Source organism: Haemorhous mexicanus, chromosome 8 (assembly GCF_027477595.1).
Source record: "Haemorhous mexicanus isolate bHaeMex1 chromosome 8, bHaeMex1.pri, whole genome shotgun sequence".
Classification (NCBI taxonomy): Eukaryota; Metazoa; Chordata; class Aves; order Passeriformes; family Fringillidae; genus Haemorhous; species Haemorhous mexicanus.
Genome location: NC_082348.1, coordinates 22,298,390 through 22,317,317, shown reverse-complemented (window position 1 = coordinate 22,317,317; position 18,928 = coordinate 22,298,390). Strand labels below are relative to the sequence as shown.

General features: G+C 40.8%; 1 protein-coding gene across 2 annotated transcripts in view; it reads right to left on the bottom strand.

The window, feature by feature from the left end:
* Positions 1 to 18,299, bottom strand: part of AGPS (alkylglycerone phosphate synthase) — a 46,750-nt gene extending 28,451 nt beyond the window's left edge. For both annotated transcript variants that reach the window (XM_059853181.1, XM_059853182.1), the window contains exons 1-5: positions 18,091 to 18,299; positions 8,503 to 8,592; positions 4,805 to 4,895; positions 714 to 834; positions 558 to 632 (exon numbers count right to left, since the gene is read on the bottom strand). In XM_059853181.1, coding sequence (XP_059709164.1) covers positions 558 to 632; positions 714 to 834; positions 4,805 to 4,895; positions 8,503 to 8,592; positions 18,091 to 18,284 — 571 coding nt within the window. In that variant the 5' untranslated portion in view covers positions 18,285 to 18,299. The remainder of the gene's footprint in view (positions 1 to 557; positions 633 to 713; positions 835 to 4,804; positions 4,896 to 8,502; positions 8,593 to 18,090) is intronic.
* Between the last annotated feature and the right edge of the window lie 629 nt (positions 18,300 to 18,928).

The following is an 18,928-nucleotide window of genomic DNA, read 5'->3' as shown; positions in this document are numbered from 1 at the left end:
AAAAACAAAGCATTTGTATGCTTTTACTAGACAGAAACAAGCAGGCCTAGCCTATACTCAGATTGCACTGCTCTTTCTTCCAGTCACTGATCTTTTGTAAAGCGTTCTGATAGGAGTTACAGGAGATACACTTTTTTTTTTACTAAAGTACAGCATGTAAAAAACCAAAAGTTCTTCAATGCAAACATTTCACTATCCTTCTAGCATCATGTACACCTTTAGAACCCAAAATTGAGACTGCTATTTTTGACAACTGCTCTTGGTGAACATACACGTTCTCATTACACAGTGGTTAAGTGGTGAATTCATCAGTCAACAAACTTCAGCTATATTTAATAATAAATTGAATTCTCTACAAAATCATGGGATTTCACAGACACAACCAGCAGTCCAGATGCTAAACAATCATGATTACCATTCATGAGAAAATTCCTTCAGTTTCTGTAAAGACGAGTGAAGTCAGTGAACCAAGAGGCAGTTTTACCCTGACCAGAAACACAAGAGTTTAGTAAACAATGGCCTCCCAGCTCAGAAGGGAAAAGACAACAAAAACTTACCAGGCCATACAACTATATCAGGAATTCGCTTAAACATTCCTTCCCTGAGTACAAATATCTCGTGTAGGCAGTGACCTGGAACACAAAAAGTAAGTTACCAAGGTCAAACAAGAAAGTGTCGAAAGCAGCACAGTTATACAAATGAAGTTCTCTTACCATGAGCTCTGAATACCCTATCTTCTGCATCCTGGGAATAGGAGATTTTAGTGGCTCTAAGATCCTGAAGAAATTCTTCATTTACAATGGATGGAGGTACATCATTAACATTTAAGGATGCCTACAATACAAGAAAATAAATTCATTAAAGACAGGTTCACTTTTAGAGTATTTCTGTACAACAGAAATAAGAAAAAAAGGCTAACACTGACTGATACCCAAACACATCTATTCCATATCAGAAAGACATCAGTTCTCCTTCACAGCTTCAAACCACCAATCCAGCTTATCCTACTCTGCATACAAGAAGTTTTATTTCAGTAGCACATTCTTACCTTTCCTTCTCCTGATAAATATGGAGAAATACATGAGCTTAGTCCAGTGCTAGGCAAAACTAAGATTGACTGATATAATATAACTAGCATGCATTAAGCAGACCTCACCTCTAAGGAAGACCCCACAAAACCCCTGTCTGAGTCACATACATAGAGGTGTCTCCATCTAAAGTCCTGAAGAAGACCTGGGAAAGGTGTTCTTCCTTCCAAGAAGCTACACAGGACATTCTGACTTACCAACAGACCTTAAATCAAGATTCTGTAAGCCAGAGGGAAAAACTCTGCTTAAGATTTTCTAACAGCCCATTTTTCCAGGTTCTTCCAACAGATGTCTTGTCTAGCATTCTTAGAGCTTCTCAAAGTGTAGACACAACCACTTAACCCTCTTTTCTGAACTCCACTTCCAATTACTGGGCACATAAAAATGTAGTTCATGTGTCAACTTTTTAAACCCACTCAGAGAACAAGAATTCTTTACAAGGTCCAGATTAAAAAAATATATTTTGCAGGCATTAAGTGCAAGAATCTTACGTACTTTGAAGATTCCAAAAAGACCATGCCTTTTTTTTCTCTTTAAAAATGGAGCAAATATGGGTAATCTCCCTAAAGGAATATGTATTCTATCACAAAGAGTTCTTTAATTAGATAAAAAGCTTGTCTGATGACTAAAATGTAACTTCCTGACTTCAAGTCTTACTGCAAAAGAAAATGTTGGTCAAGAGTCTTATTTCCTGTTAACAAAAGCCCTCAAGTCCGACAGCAGAACTGAAAGTTGTTTTAACACCATGTCTTTGATTTTAATACACTTCTAAAAATCAGGAACTGAACAAAAATTAGTTAAAAGAGTCAATGATTTCACACTTCTTCCATGCAAGCCTTGCTGGAAAATGAACTGACATCAACCCAAAGAGAAGAATGTGCTTGCACCATTGCTGTAGAGCTCTCAGAAAAGATGCCAGAAAGAACTTGCTTACAACCCTACCATCAAAAAGTATTGTGCAGTAATGTCCCATCTAGTCAAAGAAATTTAAGACATCTCTTTGACAGCCCTACCTATGCTTCTTGACAAATGCAAACATAGAATAATAAAATGGAATTCACTGTGCTTTCATCTTCTGAAGTTTGCCTTCTACAAAAAGTATACTCACAACCAAGTTTTCTTTCCTAGAACAGAGTTTTGCCTATCTTTGCTCTACATAACCTTCAAAGCAGCTGATACTTTTTGCCAATATATGGCAAAACCAGCAGCAGTATTCTGAACAGGCTGAGTCTAAAAGTTGTGAGATCTGATGAAGGTAAGATTTAAACTTATCAGGAAAGCTGTATCATTGTGATGGACTGTCCACCTTACAAAAACTATGAAAGGTTATGGAGAAATTAAGAGTACTGATAGGAATGATTCAGGAAGAAATAGGTGCATGAGATGTTCATTAGCAATAGCTGACATCATTCACAGGTTCAAGTGGATAGCCAAAAGCTTGGGTTACAATTTTCATGTGGAACATATGATATAATGAAAATGCAGTTTTAACAGTGATTTGACTTCTGGAAGAGCCTATGTGCCATCCTGACTTGCTTTAAAGACAATGCTGTAATCATTGACATAAGGTGCCAGACAGCTAAAAAAAGCCTTTTCCCTCAATATATTCATCTTGTCATCGACAAACACAGAAGCTGAAGTTAAGTGATGTTAAGTGAGAGGCACTCCACTACTGAGACACCTGGATTTTAAAAGCCAGTCACAGTAAACATGATGTAAATGTGGTCTTGAACTGCTGCTCCTACTATTCTGCTATTAATGCACATTCACACAGCACTGTTTGCTAGCCCAAAGAACTCTGACACCAACACAGGAAACATAAGAAACAAATAGGTACCAAATAAAGATCTTCAGATCATTTGTTTTAAGAAAAACCCTCACTAGCTGTGTTTACAATTTAGACTTCAAACTTTTGTTTCTTCATGGATTTCCATAGACAGAATTATTTCATATCAAGTTGAACACTAAGTGCCTGAAGATCTTTGTTGTCGAGAGCATGAACTACTTAACAGGAATAACAATTCTTTGCAGATGGTTTTAAGCATCTTCTTTTTTTTAACTCTTCCACAAGCTTTTTAATCTTTTAATCTTCAAGATTAAGAAGTAAAATATTTATCTATAAAAATCTTATGCACAGTGACAAACAAAAATATACCTTTACTTATTTTCATAGGACTGAAATATCTTAAAATTTGCACCCTGAAAAGCTAGTCAGGAAACCTATGTGAACAAGATCTAAACTGCTCTCTGTGTTAAGTTTGGTCTGAAAAAAATAAAGAGCATCAACAGATCTTGAAGATCACAGAATCAGGTATATTAACTGTTGTTGATTAAAACACAAAAGTCACAGGCAACAGGGAACCCTCCAATCTTACATGAAAGAGGCAGGAGGAGATGGCACAGAAGGCCAAATGAACCAAGAGATCGCTTCCCTACTGCTGCTCCTATATCTGAGTTTCTTCATGCTTAGGTGGTAGCAGAAGTTCCAAACCCAGCATGGCATGACAACCTGAAATACACCTTGGAGTTCTGACAGCCATGAAAATGAGGGACTATAGCTATTTGAGACTAGCTATGAGAAGTCCAGCTGTATATTGGAGACTCCAGAGAGTCCTATCCCATATCAAGGTAGTCAGTCTGCTTCACATTACAAGACCATTAAAACCAGAGGGGCACAACATAACAGAAAAGCACTCAACATTGCTGGCAGATATCCTAGGGAGCTGGTCTGCAAGATGTACTGCAGAATCAGGGTATTATTAAAAAATATGTACTTGTCCTGCAATTCTGCTTTGCTCTATCCTTTCTCTGCATGTAAAAAGGGAACAACAGTTCTCTAGAACTCTGTTCACAGCAAGTTAAAGCAGCTGTCAGTTAAGACCAACCCTGATCAACAAAAACACATCCAGATGAATTTTTCAAAATCTATTGGCAGGTGGAGATCCTCTAAACCACAGATGAAAAAATGTCTTGATGAATAGAAGACTGAAGAAACATTTAAGTTTTCAGGCTCTATGAGATTACCTGCTTCAAACTTGAACTCCCTCAAGAGACGGGTACAACCATTACCCAAAGCTGGGTTGCTACAGTCACAGTACAAGCACAGCCTGCTTCCAATACTGCTTCAGCAGCTACCTAGTCAGGAACCTGAAGCTTCAAAGGGATTCTAAAAAGCAAAGTATGTACGACTTCCAAAACCTAGAACATTCCCAATGTGTTATTTTTCTGAAAACATTCCGTTCAATCTTGAGTATTCTGATAGTCAGTGTTCAACACCCAGACATGTAAATAAAAATTACTGTCAAATAAGAACTTTGACATCTTTCAATACACCAAAAACACATCACAGTTTAACTTCCCTGTATTTTCTATCTCCGCTATCATGAATAACATCGATGTGGTATAAACAATTCCCTCTTGGCTAACACTTTCTACAGTCTTGAAAGGCAAGCTACAGGCAGGACAAAAAACTCCCTCTGTTGGAAACTTTCATTTCAATAAATGTATTACCAATTATCCTGAAACCACAAGTCATGCTAAGACATATAAGGTTTCACATAGTAGTTCGACACCAATTTTTTTTTCCAAAAACTTTGTAGTATTAATACACTATATTTAAATCAATTATGTGTGACAGCTGAATCATCTTTAACAGTGTGGTCTTGATTATCACCAAGACTAATGTTCAAAAGGAACTGGTTCAGCTATTTACTTACTCTAGAGGTAGTTTTGTGCTCCAGACTTGCTCCAAAGGTTTTTTCTATCCATTCCTTAAAAGTTGGTAATACCATACCACCTAATCTGTACCTGAAAAGTCAATATTACAATAGGGTCATTTTAAATTAAAAGAATGTATGTCAGATACACTTCTTTCAATTTTATGTATGCACAAACAGAAGTTTTGAATGAAACTCTTTACCTACAAGCCTGCAAGGCTTCTGCACATTCACTATTCATGCAACTGAGTATTTCATTGTATTTAGCTGTTCTTTACTTCACACAGAATCAAATCATTTGTCAGCATGATATCACTTGCTTTGGGCACAAGGCTTTGCAGTTATCCCACCCCACCACTCTTAAGAAAGGTCTGTCCTTTGCAGTAGTGTAGAAAGCAGCACCTGAGTTTACATACTGGTTACAGACAGAGGACACACTGCAATGGCAACAGCAGTCTCAGACACACAAGCCCATTTCAGCACACCTTACACTTTCAAGGAAACAGAAACAGTATTAGAGGTTCCCCCTTCATCATCAAAAAGCATCAGAATCCACAAGTACTGTAAAATTATTTCCAGCACAAACTGCCTGGCAAGAGCTTAGCCATGTGACAAAGGCAGACTTACAGACAAGAGACAGAGGAGCTGCTTTTGATCATGTAGATCACATATGAAAACACAGAAGGCTGGGGACACACTGAAAACAGGTAGAAACTACTGCTACTAATTGTATACATATACACACCTTCAGCATGTTCATGTGTTCCAAAGTATTCCCAGAAGAGAGAAGAAATAAGATCTTCCTTTGACATTAAGAGCTTTTAGCAGCTGAGAATCCTTACCATAGTCTTCACCTGGGTCACTGCACTAGACCTAACTGGGTCTCCCCTCTAAGATCATTCAGTCACTGTAAATCCAGTTATGACCCTGTCCTTCACAGCTGATGCAATCAACTCTACAACTGAGTCACCTGTTCCACAAAATGATCAATTCTTTTTGTTTCCTCATCTCAACTACCCCCCAGCTCTTCCATTGACAAACCCTCTGCTCTAATCCTAGAACTAAAAGGCTACAACTTTAACTCAAGCTAGACTCATCAGCATGGAAGAGAGTATTCATTCTTCCTACGACAGCTGTTATTATTTCATCAAACCCATACAAAAAATAAGTGAATTCTTTGAAGAGGAAAGTGCAATAAGCAATGAAAGTTTAGTGCATTTGCATCAAGAGTCTGCAATGAAGGCAGAGACCCAGGTCAGCTTGGTGTGTTTTCTTCTCCAGACCTACTTCTTAGTATTGCCAAACTATCATTATAGCTGGACTGAGAGGGTAACCTTAATCACTCACTCAATGGACAACTAAAGCTATCAGAAACCCCAAAACTTCTAAGTTAAGACACAGACAGAAGTCACAGCATAGAAGAAGTTAGTTTACTGCAATGCATGATTGATCAGGAAGCAAGCTTTGTATGCACACAAGATGGTGCAAGAAGCCCCCCAAAAGCACCTGCCACAGACACATTCCAAAAAACAGCTTCAGTTGCTCAGACTAGCAAGCATCATCTATCCCTGTGGAGATGGCAGTCTGTAACAAAAAAGATCATTTGACACATGGTCTATAGGGAAAGTCAAGACAACTTTCATAAAGGGGAATCCTGTTTTACTAATCCTTGGAGTTTTATCATGGTGTAAAAACAGAAAGTGAATAAAAGGGATACAATGAACATGAAATCCCACACTCCTTTATATTTCCACAGGTGTTCATCCCAAAAGTTATTTAAGAAAATACACTGCTACAGTACTGAAGAAAAGGTTCTACAGTCTGAAAGATAAGTTTAACTTAAGAAGCAAAGGGCAGGGTTTATTGATTACACTGATAGGAACTCAGGACCTTAAAAAAAAAAACCAAAAAAACTAAGCAGACAAAAAAACATGGAAGTTAAGGTAATTGCAACAGCCAAAAGAAAAGCATTACTGCATATTAGGCAGAATCCCACTGGTAGTCAGTATCATGGCATCTTCACTGACCACATACAACAGCAACCCACAGTGCTCTGCATCATCTGGGCAGGGGTAAGAAAGAAGAGAGTTCATCTCTTTCTGCTACTCTGTAGAACACTGCTGTATGCACACCTTGAGTGCTGCACACAGTTTTTGTCCGTCTCCAGAAAGATCTAGTGGAGCTGGAGAGGGTGCAGAGATCAACTGTACAAAGGGCCTTACAAGCAGAGACTGAAGGGCCCAAGACACCACAATCATGGAGAGAAAATGTAAGAGTGGATAGAACTGAGTCTTAAGAACTATCATCCACCTAGTCCTGCAAAACAGTAAGGGATACTTGTTGCAAAACACAGGTACTTTACACAAGTAGAACCTCGAGCTTGCTGCCACTTGGTGCTGCATAGGCAGGCAGTATGAGCAGACTGGAGGTTATTAGACAAACTCATGGACAACAGACCTGTTAGTGGGTACTGACAGGATGAGGCATCTACATCACCTGTACCAATGCTTATTCTCCTGTCTTCACTTCACTCTCCTTCTGCCACTGTGGCAAACTATTCTACAGAAATTGTACTGGTGTGGCCCAACAAGGTATTTCTAATGTTATTTCTCAGAGACAGTGTGGATGGGGAAAAAAACCCACCATTCTAGAATATGGACATATCAGTCACAGAGCAGTCAGGAAGCCTTGATGCTTCCTCCTGAAAAAAACATAATTCCTGGCCTTCCTTTTTCTTGTTTAGTGTACTTTGATTTTCTGTACACAATCTCCCTAATATTATACAGTGAACTGGCTTATACAAGGCTTTGCATTTTAATTTGGGCCTGAAGATCAAAAAATTAACAGCTGAAGTGCTCAAGATCCCAGTTAGGTTTTTGCAGCTTTGACTCAACTAATTCATGCAAGTTCACAGACTCAAAGACTAGGAAGGAACTTTTAGGAAAGACAAAATTTTATTTCTCTTCTGCATTCTTTTAACTCTCATGGAAAGTGTATTTTTCAAACCAGGGAGGAGACTGCAAGGTTACTTTCCACTCAAGAAGGAAAAAAAAACCCAAACCACAAAGATGGCAACAGGTTTAAATTCCACTAGAACAAAATTGAGAGATCCCCAAGCAGACTTAATTTTAATGTTGTTCCTCAAAAAATGTATTTCTCAGAAAAACAAGCTTGCTGCATAAAGGGTTAGAGGGTAATAAATCAGAAGTGGTGCCACAACAACATAAAAATAAAAACTGCTCTTCAGTTCTAAGTTCAGAGGATAAAGTAGCTCCATGCACAGTGGTTAAGAAACCCAAAACAAAGTGGAAATTTAATAAAGCAACTAGTTGATGCTCAAGAGATTCTGAAAACTGCACTGTCGTGCTGCATGTCATCTAAAGCTTTAGAACATGGTGCAGATTCTCAGTAATTTCATTAACCCACAGATTATATCAAGTTACAGAGAAGACTCACATTAATTTGTCATTATAACATTTTAATAAACATTTCAATAAGCCCCACAGTCTATTTTACTATGTCAGACTCCTGTGTATAGACTTACAAATTCCATAAATCTGTTAAATGCAGAATAACCTATCCTATAAAATGAAGCAACTTCTTTGCCCTCTTTGAATTAACTGTACCGTGCAGCTTTTAAACTCTTTTCAAATAAACCACTAATTAAGATACTTCATTTACATAAATTTTCAACTTACCTTTTCCCTGTGAATTCTGCTTGACCCTTCTTATTGAAGATGAATTTGGAATCATTATATCCCCATCCATTCCACTTCAAAAGTTCTTGCCTTAAAGGGAAAAAAAACATGAGTGACAATATTAGCATACTGCAGATCCAAAAAGCTTTTCTGTTATATGGTTTTTGGAAAACAGTCTTACCAGAAAGCAATTCAAGAAATCAAGTACATAGCAAAAGTGTATAGCTTACAGCAAAGGAAATTCTGAAACCACAGCCATTACTCCTTCAGATTGCCTCCTATGACTTGGAAGACCAGATGCTCTATAAAAAGAACCACCAGCTGAAGTCATTGCACAATGTATTGAATCATAGAATCATTATGGTTGGGAAAGACCTTTGAGATCATTATGTCCAACCTTTCACCAACCACCATGCCAACTAAACCACAGCACTAAGTGCCTCATCCAGTCATTTCCTGAACACTTCCAAGGATGGTGACTCCACCACCTCCCTGGGCAGCCTGTTCCAATGTCTGACAGCCCTTTCAGTGAAGAAATTTTCCCTGATGTCCAACCTGAACCTCTCCAGGGGCAGCTTGAGGCCATTTCCTCCCATCCTGTGTCTCCTGTTACCTGGGAGAAGAGGCTGACTCCCACCTGGCTACAACCTCCCTGCTGGGAGTTGTGAAGAGTGACAAGGTCACCCCTGAGCCTCCTCTTCTCCAGGCCAAACACCCCCAGCTCCTTCAGCCTCTCCTGATCAGATCTGTGCTCCAGACCCTTCACCTGCTCCACTGGATAACTCCAGCCCCTCAATGTCTTTGTTGTTGTGAGGAGCCCAGAACTGAGCACAGGATTTGAGGTGTGATCTCACCAGTGCTGAGAACAGGAGGATGATCACAGCCCTAGCTCTGCTGGCCACACCATGGCCAGGATGCCTTTGGCCTTCTTGGCCACCTGGGCACACACTGGCTCACTCCAGCTCGCTGCTGACCAGCACCTGAAGGTCCTTTTCTGCTGGGCTCCTTTCCAGCCCTCTGCCCCCAGCCTGCAGCAGTACATGGGGTTGTGGGGACTGCAAGAGATTCGTTTGTTTTTCTTCTGTGTAGAGAAAGAGGATTAGACCACTAGTGACACAGTGATATTTTCCAGTTGGCAAGGGGTAAGGTGTGAAAGATGATTGGTTTTCACTCTATACATAAACATCAACATATAAATAGGTAACATCTAAATATTTTCAGAATAAAAAAGGATCCACTCATGTTCCATAGCATGGGAATGCCTTGTGCTATTGTGCTGTTGTGACAGATTATCAAAAAGGGTTCTTAAAACATGTGATGCAGACTTGCCCATTTTTACCCTTATTTCTATGTATGTATATTTATAAAAGCTGCATATATTTATATGATGGTCCACAAAGAATCTAAGACATACACAGTGGAGCTGCTCCCAGCTGAGAAGAAGGTGACATAGAAATGGCCAGCTCAAGAGATTTTTTTTTTTTAAACTAAATGACTAAATGTTCCATTCAAATCTCAATCACTACAGTCCTCCTCAAGGGAAAATTTCTCCCTCTGCTGACTAAATGCAGTATTTCTATATACCTGACCTCTGTACTTTGTTGAATCCTGTAAAGTCATAATAGACTTGATATTATTAAGAAAAATTGAAGAAGGTTCAAACTTCCCCTCTAATTTAGAGAGGGAAGTCCTCTTGCAAGGCAGTGCCAAATAAATATGCCAACAACGATGCATGAAACAGGCTAGAGAAACTACCTGCAAATTTGGAGACAATCAGAGCAAGACACAAAAGGCCAGGCCCTAAAGAAACTGGTGACATGAGATAAACTGATAATGCCAGGCTTGAAACTATCATTAGTCCTGATATCAGTACAGGCAGATACTTCCCACAAAATCATGGGGAGATATTATTAATTAAGGACACAAAGACAGACTCAGATATGAGGGTTTTCTGCTACACTAACCACACTCCCATCTGCTTGCCTGTTCTAAAGGCCTAATTTCCTAGGTTGGTGTTAAACCACCTGGCACTTTGATCAGGCTCTAAAAGACAGAACAGTTTAAGAGCTTTAACTCCTAAGAGTTTATTTTCTGGTCAAACTATTCCTGAGTAAAATTAAGTACACAAAGCTTTACTCTGTCAGACAGCATAGCTCCCATCATTGGTGTGATGATAATAATTACATTAAAATCTAAAATAACAGTTTGCATGTTTGTAGAAGAATAGCTGACCTAAACATCTTGGCTACCTTGTAACACAAAGGCAGGGGACTTCACACCACCACACACAATGGGCAGTACTATATCTTGTGGCAGGTAAACACCAGAACAAGAAACTTAAGCATCCAATTTTTATATTCAAAACTATACTGATCAAGTCTGAGGTTTCTATTTGGAGACAGGAAGGGCTCTTTTTGGAATGAGTATGCTGCACATACATGTGGTATTTGTAGCAAGATATAATTTATGCACCCTTCTGGTTTTCTTCTCAGACTCCTTTCCAAGAATATATATATATAGCCAAGACTCTCACCAACATCTGACATTATTCTCACTTTAAACTAATGTTATTGTAGTATTGTACCCAAACTGTCTTATTTAAAGATAACACCTTTCCTATTCATTTAGTACATTAGCTTCAACAAAATATCAAGCTCATGAACTATCTCATTTTTGACAGAAATGTGAAATGCTTTAGTTAGAAATAGTAGAAATGGACCAGTACTTTCTTGCCCTCTAACTTAAATGATAGAAATTCACTACTGAAATATACAAACTAGTACAAATCAAACCTTGCTTAAGGTTTTTAACGTGCATGTTTGTATATATAAATGAAATTCTATTGCCTGAAAGAAAACAAGTCACCACGGAAGCAGTGACAATACATTAACACAGTGTGACTAGTTTAAGTGAATTTAAATATTCCACTTTCATTACAATGCCCAACACTAAAGTAGTTTGACTCACTGGATAAGGAATTTTACGGTTGGGGGGCAGCAGGGTGGCCACCAGCCCACCAGCTCATCTAGAGCTCCTGAAGAATCCAGTCACTCAGCTGGGCAGGCAGAGGCCTTGGGACTACACTATTGCAACAAACTGTACCTGCCAGCACTGCACAAATCTTAGGTTTTAGTGACTGGCACAGTGACTGGATGAAAAAGTACTCATCTCTCCCACAGGAAGCTGAAGGATAAGCACAGTCTTCCACAGATAGCCAAGGCTTCTTTGGAGAAACAAGATGAATGTGCAGTTCAATTCAGCTGGAGAAACGTGACTCAGATGGAGCAAAGCCCAGATCCTCCCATCAGTTTCCTCACAATAACCACTGACACTGTCAATTCAATCACCAGCAGATACTCAGCATTAAAATCCCATACACATAAAATATTCACAGGCACTTCTGCTGCACAATGGAAGAGCCAGCAGATGCCTGAAAATCAGCAAAAGTGGCAATTTTAAGGGCTAGCACATGGGCTTAAGCACCAGTATTTACCTAATGTAACACAGTCTTTCAAGTTGCAGAGTTCTTGCATAACTCAGTGTGTGGGTGCAGTAATACTGAGGCAGTATTATGTTACAAGAAGACATTACCCAAGGAGAATTCCTAAGAGCCTACCCCAGTTGGACTTTGGGTTACCAATCCAGCCCCCCAGCTGGAAATTCAGAACCCTTTCCATGAGTGGTACCAGAAGATCCCTCTTCCTCTCCCCTGGAGCAGCGTCTCTGTTCAGATTATAGAGTCACACTTCTCAACCAAGCAACACTAGAGAGAGCTTCTGAAGCCAGTAGTAAATCAGCATCAGGTGCCTGAAATAAAGAGAGAACATGCAGCCCAAGGAATTGTTTCAAGAACTGCTTTGTGAAAGCATCATTTATCTGGAGAGGAATGCCATGCTGCAGGCAGAGAGTATCTGCTGTGTTTGTCATTCTTATGCTTTTTCCCTCTTGGAAGACCTTCCCTGCAGCAAACCCAATATAATTGTTCTCAAGTCTGAAGTCAAGTAACACCTGTTTTATAACCTTAGACACATTTTAAGTTTGTGTATTTACTGCTGCCTTTGAAACTGATTCCATGAAATACATGTATAAAAATCAGTCAAAGCAATTTCTTGTAATCCTAAGTGATGAGATGCTGAATATTCTTCATTTTAGACTCGAGGGTCTGTAGTCCACACTTTGAGCTAAGCCCCTGCAGCTGCACATACACCAATTCAGCTGCTATTCTGTTTGCTGAATACCTACACAGCAACACAAACCTGGGCTCCTAATTACTGTTTAAACCTACAGTAAGCAGCAAATGCAGACAACCAGATTTTAGGCATAACATCAAGGGTTTAGGTACTCAAAAGCAGAATGTTTTTCTTTAAACTATTCTGATAAAACAAGTGTTCACTTTTCTTACACATGTTCTTAGCCTTGACTATTTCATTACTCTTCACTTCACCACAGTGTAATAAAGCCCCAAGGAATAGGGAAATTAGTGTTTCTCTAGTGTTCTTCCACAATAAATACAGTCAATTAGTGTGAATTAAAGATCAAGCAAAGCCAAGACATTACAGTCATTCTTCTCAGTAAACACTTGGCCAAATGATGATTCTTATGCAACAAAATTCTTTACTAGAAGCTCTCCTATTCCACCTACTACTTCAGCTGACACCAGTTTCACTTCTATCTTTGAAGAGACTCCTCTACTACAAAATGCACACACATGGCTACTTCCAGGCAGTAAATGAAACAGCACAAAGAGATCAGTCCTTTGAGAAGTATTTTCTGAAAGCTTGCAAAACCAGGAACTCTGCTTTGCTGTCTTAAAAGAAGTAACTTAATGAAGGAATCAACTGTCTGCCATTTTTCTGCACAAGTAAATTAATTTCCTGGACACCTTTTTACCCATCCCATAAAGAACCTTTTAGCATGCTTTGTAGCAAATACATCACAGCTCAAGAAAGCTTTCTGGCCAACACCATCAACCCCAATGGTGTTGCACAAAATAGCCCAGTTTTGATATAACACTACAGAGGCATTAGGCTTGTCCATCACATTCAACCTGCAACTGATTTTTTTATACTCCACATTATTTATTTTCTACAAAGAGGTGCACTAACACTTCAGGAAAGTCTAGTTGACTGCAGTCTACTACACTACTGATCTTCTTACTTTGCTTCAGCTCAAAGTAGCTTCTAGTCCAAGTAATTACTTTAATCTATTGCATTATCAGATTATTCTAATTCTATTCAGTTTAAATAAGCACATCAAGCTTAAATAAACAGCCATATACACATTCATTTTCTTGCACATAACAGTTCATGTCTCAGTAGATATCAAACAGCTGATCTAAAAAACTCTCTCAGTTTTTGCTGTAAACTGCTACTTGCTTTCATATAATAATCTTTATTGAGCTTCACATAGTAAACACTTCACACGTTCATTTAGGTTCTTTTTCTAATAAAATTTTGCTAATGAATATATCCAGTTTGGCTTACTTGGTATCAAATGATCTAATAATAAATAGTGTGTTACTTAAATTCTTAATAGATTTCCTACATTCCATCTTCCTGACATGCAACTACTTGGAGCTATGTGTTAGACATGAATTGCTGTAACAAATGAAGTCACTTTTACCATCAGATTATGACACTTTTTCATGTTAATGTTTCCATTAGAGAATCTTCTTTATCTGTTCCTCAAGTATTACCTTTGACTAACAATTAATTGCTTTGATGCAATCACAGAACCTCCTGTGAACTGCCACACCTTCCTCAATGCAACAGGTTCTTACTCTTCTGATTTCTTAAGACTGGTGAAGTGCCACCAGCCCTTTCCTTCTTCATCCTTTTTCACCACCTTAAACTCAGAAATCACCTACACCAGGATACAGCTTAGCACGTGCTGTTTAAACACTGTTCTCTAAAGGATGAAGTCTTTATTATAAAGATTGCTCTGAGTATTGGGGGTAAGATACAAAGCCTCTCTGAAGAGAGTGTTATATTCAAGTAGTACCAATCCTGTAGGAGTTATTCATGTTGCTGCATAACAACATCATAATCGTTAGCAGCAAGAATTGCAGGTGTCTATATAAAGAAGGTGCAGCAACATTAATACACTGCCCTGAACAACCTGCCTGTGAACTCGACACATAGCTCACTACGCACTCATCACCCTGTGTAACAGTATGCCCATAATAATTACAAGATATTCACAAGCCTCTCTTCATCCCCTAGGAAAGCAGCTTTTCCACAGAGAGAGGATAATCAGATCCTGTCCAGCTTTCTGTTGCTCCAGGACAGAATAAATTTTAAGCCTACAAGCTACTGAGTCAACATTCAGTTAAACTTAATCAATTACTATCCCTTTCAACAAAGACCAAATCATTGAAAGTTTGAGTAAGTCATACTATACAAGTTTTGATGAGATCAGCATTAGTGCATATTCCATCTCTAAGGGACTCTTACTTTTGAGCACACCCAGCAGTTACTCTGGTACAACTCTGTTCTAGGAAGTTGCAGCACCTGACTGCTTCCAAAGCAGTACAAGTTGAACACTTCATGTATACACAGTTATTCTGAAGATTAAGTAAGTTTTTAATTCAAGTCTCACCAGTAAAGTGAGCTTACCAGTCAACAAAAGTCAACAGCATAACATAAAAGGACAGGAAAGCTAATCTCAAGGAAGAGTCATTTTACAGCTCAATTGTCTTACCAACTTTTTCAGCATGCCTATAATCCTCTTCAGGCTTCAACACATATTGTGTAACTATGATTCCAGCTTTCATGGCAACACTCAATTAAAATATTACATTTAAGCCAGGAATGCCACTGAGAAATAACATCTATTTACTCTCACAGCACCTAAGATTTCCCTCAAGAGGATAGTCAAATACATAGTTACTTGTGTTTTGAGGAATTTTCCCTCTCAATAACTAAAACTTGAAAAAGTAGAAAGCGTATTACAATCCTTAAATACATCAATATGCAAATGCATTGCTCAGTCTTCCAAAGCATTTTTATTTGGAAGCAAGAAGAATAAGATGAGACCCACAGACTTCCAGCCAATACCATGTAATCTCCATCCTCCCCAGGCTGGTGAGAAATAATGTCTGGATAAGATCTTTAGCAGTTTGGTTGCTGAATATCAACAAGAAAGCCATGTTTCCAAAGGCCATTGTGTACTGACTGTTAGAAAAACAGCCAGAAAAAAAATTCTGTCATCACAGACCTAAAGTACTACAAAGGGGCCCTTTCCATCAAAGAAAGCCATTTACTCACAGAAGAAATGCAACATGAGGAGAGTGCACCTGAATCTGCTAAAGCAGTGTCTAGAGCTTTGCTACTATTTCAAACACTACAGGACAGATGCAACAGGTAAAGAAAAAAGATTTTGTTTAAGGTACTTTTGGCTACAGCTTTGCTAGGAAAAATTAAAATAACAGTTCAAAAGAGGCAGTAGAGGTGAATCAGCATTCAACAGACTACAAGAAAACATCATCCAGCTTTGGATTGCCCTATTATTACCAAAAAGAGGCACACACTGTCTCTAGGTCAGCTATTTTTACTAGACTCTTGCAGCAACCTTCTCAGCCTCACAAATAAAAATCAGCTCCAGATTAGCTGGGAGTCACTAGAACAAGACTCAGGCATTCAAGACTTGCCCCCCCCCCCCCCCCCCCAAATCAGTGAAGGCAACAGAACTTTCTCCTCCATCACTCCAAAACCTGGGTATTATCCTCAAACATGAGCTCAACCAAGATCCTCATATCCTAGCTATACTGTAGTCTCAGAATTTTCCCATACAGTATCTTAGATGTGTTTCAACCATATCTCAGATGTTCAGGCAGAAACTAAGGACAGAGATAAAGCTCCCTTTAAGTTTTTCTTGTTTCTACACATACAAATAAGCTGGGCTCTAAGTAGAGCAAGAAAGTTATACCTCTGGTGAAGAACAAGCTAAGCTTTCCAGCAAATTTTCAGAACAAGCTAAGCTTTCCCTTACACACCCAGAGCAAATTTTTATTCTGAGTCCAGGTCAAGTTATTTAGAGTAAAAATACTAATCCATTATGATCCTATAGCAAGTCCTAATATGGGACAGCAATGTCAGTAACTTCTAGAAGTACAGATGTTAAGTTTCCTAAGCCTCTGTTTCCATAGAGAAGGAAGCTATCTTTCAGGTCACAGGCACCTTCACAAAAGTTTGTTTCTCCTGCTCTTCACAGATGCAATAATTATATAGCAATACATTTAAATAAATTCCTGAAAAATAACTAAGATGGTATTTTTCTGGAAACAGTGATTTCTTCCTAGATTCAAAACAAACAAAAACTCAATATGGAAGGCAACAACTTCAGATCAACCCATTTGTCCCAGTGAGCAGCACAAGTATCAAATTCCCCTCAATGAGAACTAAATGCCTTCAAAGCTGTTCACATCTGACTGCATGTGCATGACATCCCAGTCCTCCCAAAGCAGGCAAGTTCAGCTTCTGACTGTAGGCCACAAACTGCCTGTTAGGAGAATCCAGGCTGTTCCTTGCTCTCTTTTTTAAAAGGTTGAGAGCAAAGCATGGGTTGAATGGATTTTCCTCAAACGAGGAACAGCTCTTCTATTCACTGCTTGCCCAGTCTGCCTCTGGACTACCCCCATGCACTAACACAGTAGTTCCTGCTCAGAGCTCAAGAGAGAACAGGAGCTTGTCTGCAACCTAAGCCTTAAAATGCTCTTGTGAGATAGCAAGCCAACATACATATAGAAAATCCACATCTAAGAAAGGGGGAGCAGTAAAAGAAAGTCACAAAACTAATACAAGTCCCAGCAGAAAGGGGGCCTCAGAATAATAAGTTACATGGAACTACATAATGGTATTATAACCATAGCATTCTTACAAAAATCTAGCAGAAAAACAAATCCAAGAGCCAGTGAAATAACTTTGAACTAGACAATTTGATTGTCTTCCCTTGGTGTTATGTGACCTGACTCCTTACTACTACAGACAGCATGAAAAAGTATTTCATAGCTCTAAAATTATTCATTTCTAAGAAACTTTTCTTAGAACCTAATGCATGAGCACACTCTGCCAGTATTCACATCAGCTGAAGGTTTCTATGAACAGGGGAGGACCGAGAGGAGACACAGACCTTGCTCTTCACACGTGCTGCATTCCTCATTAGAGCAGCCTCAAAGTATTTTGCAAAAACAAAACTTCTCCATCACATCGACAGACGTGAAGCAGATGATCATGAACGACTTCCCATTTTAACACCATCCCACTTACTACAGAAACAGGCAAGAGGCTGAAGACCACCTCCTTTCGCTTTCCTCCAGTCCCCGCAGCGGTGAATGGCTTCAGCCATTTACATCACCCGCGACTGGCATCTGCCTCAGCCTCCTCCCGCCGCTCCTTCCCGCCCGGCCGGAACCCCGCTCCTCCCGCAGAGCCCACGCGGGGCCTCCCCGGGCCCCACCGGCCCGCGCCCGGCCGGGAGCAGAGCGCTGCCAGAGCGCGGCCCCAGCCCGCGGCCCCGGCCCCGCACTCCGGGAGACCGCCCGGCCCGGCCCCGCCGGCGCGGCCCGCGGGAACCCCCGCCCGCACCCACCGCTTCTTCGGGATGGAGCCGGAGGCCGGCCCGGCGGAGCCGCCCTGCGCCTTGCAGGGGCTCGGGGAGAGCGCTCCCCGCCCCGGGGCCCGCGGCGAGCCCCGCAGGTGCCCGGAGATGATGCGCAGCCGCCGCCGGGCGGAGGACGGGGAACCGCCGCCGCCTCCCGCTGCCTCCCCGGCCGCGGCCGCCATCGCTTCCGTGTTGTGCCGCGACCGCCGCCGGGTGAGAGGGCGCGCGGGCGGAAGGCGCCGCCCGGCGCTCCCCGCGCGGGCCCCGCCGCACCGCCCGCCCCCCCGCAATGAGCCCCGGGCCGCCCGCTCCCGCTCCCTCGGCCCGGCCCCGAGGGGTCCGCGCGTCCTGCCCGAGCCTCCTGCCTCGGCAGCGCTGGGCTCGGTGGGCAAACCGGAGAGAGAGAGAGAAAGCGTTTATTAAAGATCTCCCGCCTCCGGTGCTGTAATTACAGCCCCTCTGGGTCGCTGAACAAACTTGAGAGAACACAAAGGTGTCCTTTAGAGATGAGGATTGCCTAAGTTAATGATGAAATGCTAATTAATGACAATAGCATAGGCGGGATACTTAAGAAATAGGACGGTGAGGTGGCAGATAATCCAACAGGTGTTGCAGATTTTATCATCGCTGTTGATAGGGCCACAATGCCCCGGTGAGTGCCGGGCTGCTGAGCCAGGTGCCTCTCTCTGCCTGTGCAGCCCGGCTGTCCTGGCAGGGAGGATCCTGGTCCCGGCGATCTGCTCCCCGACTCAACCCACACCACGAAATGAATGCTGACCGACTGCTGGGAATGCATCCCCTTCTCTATCTGGGATACCCATCACTG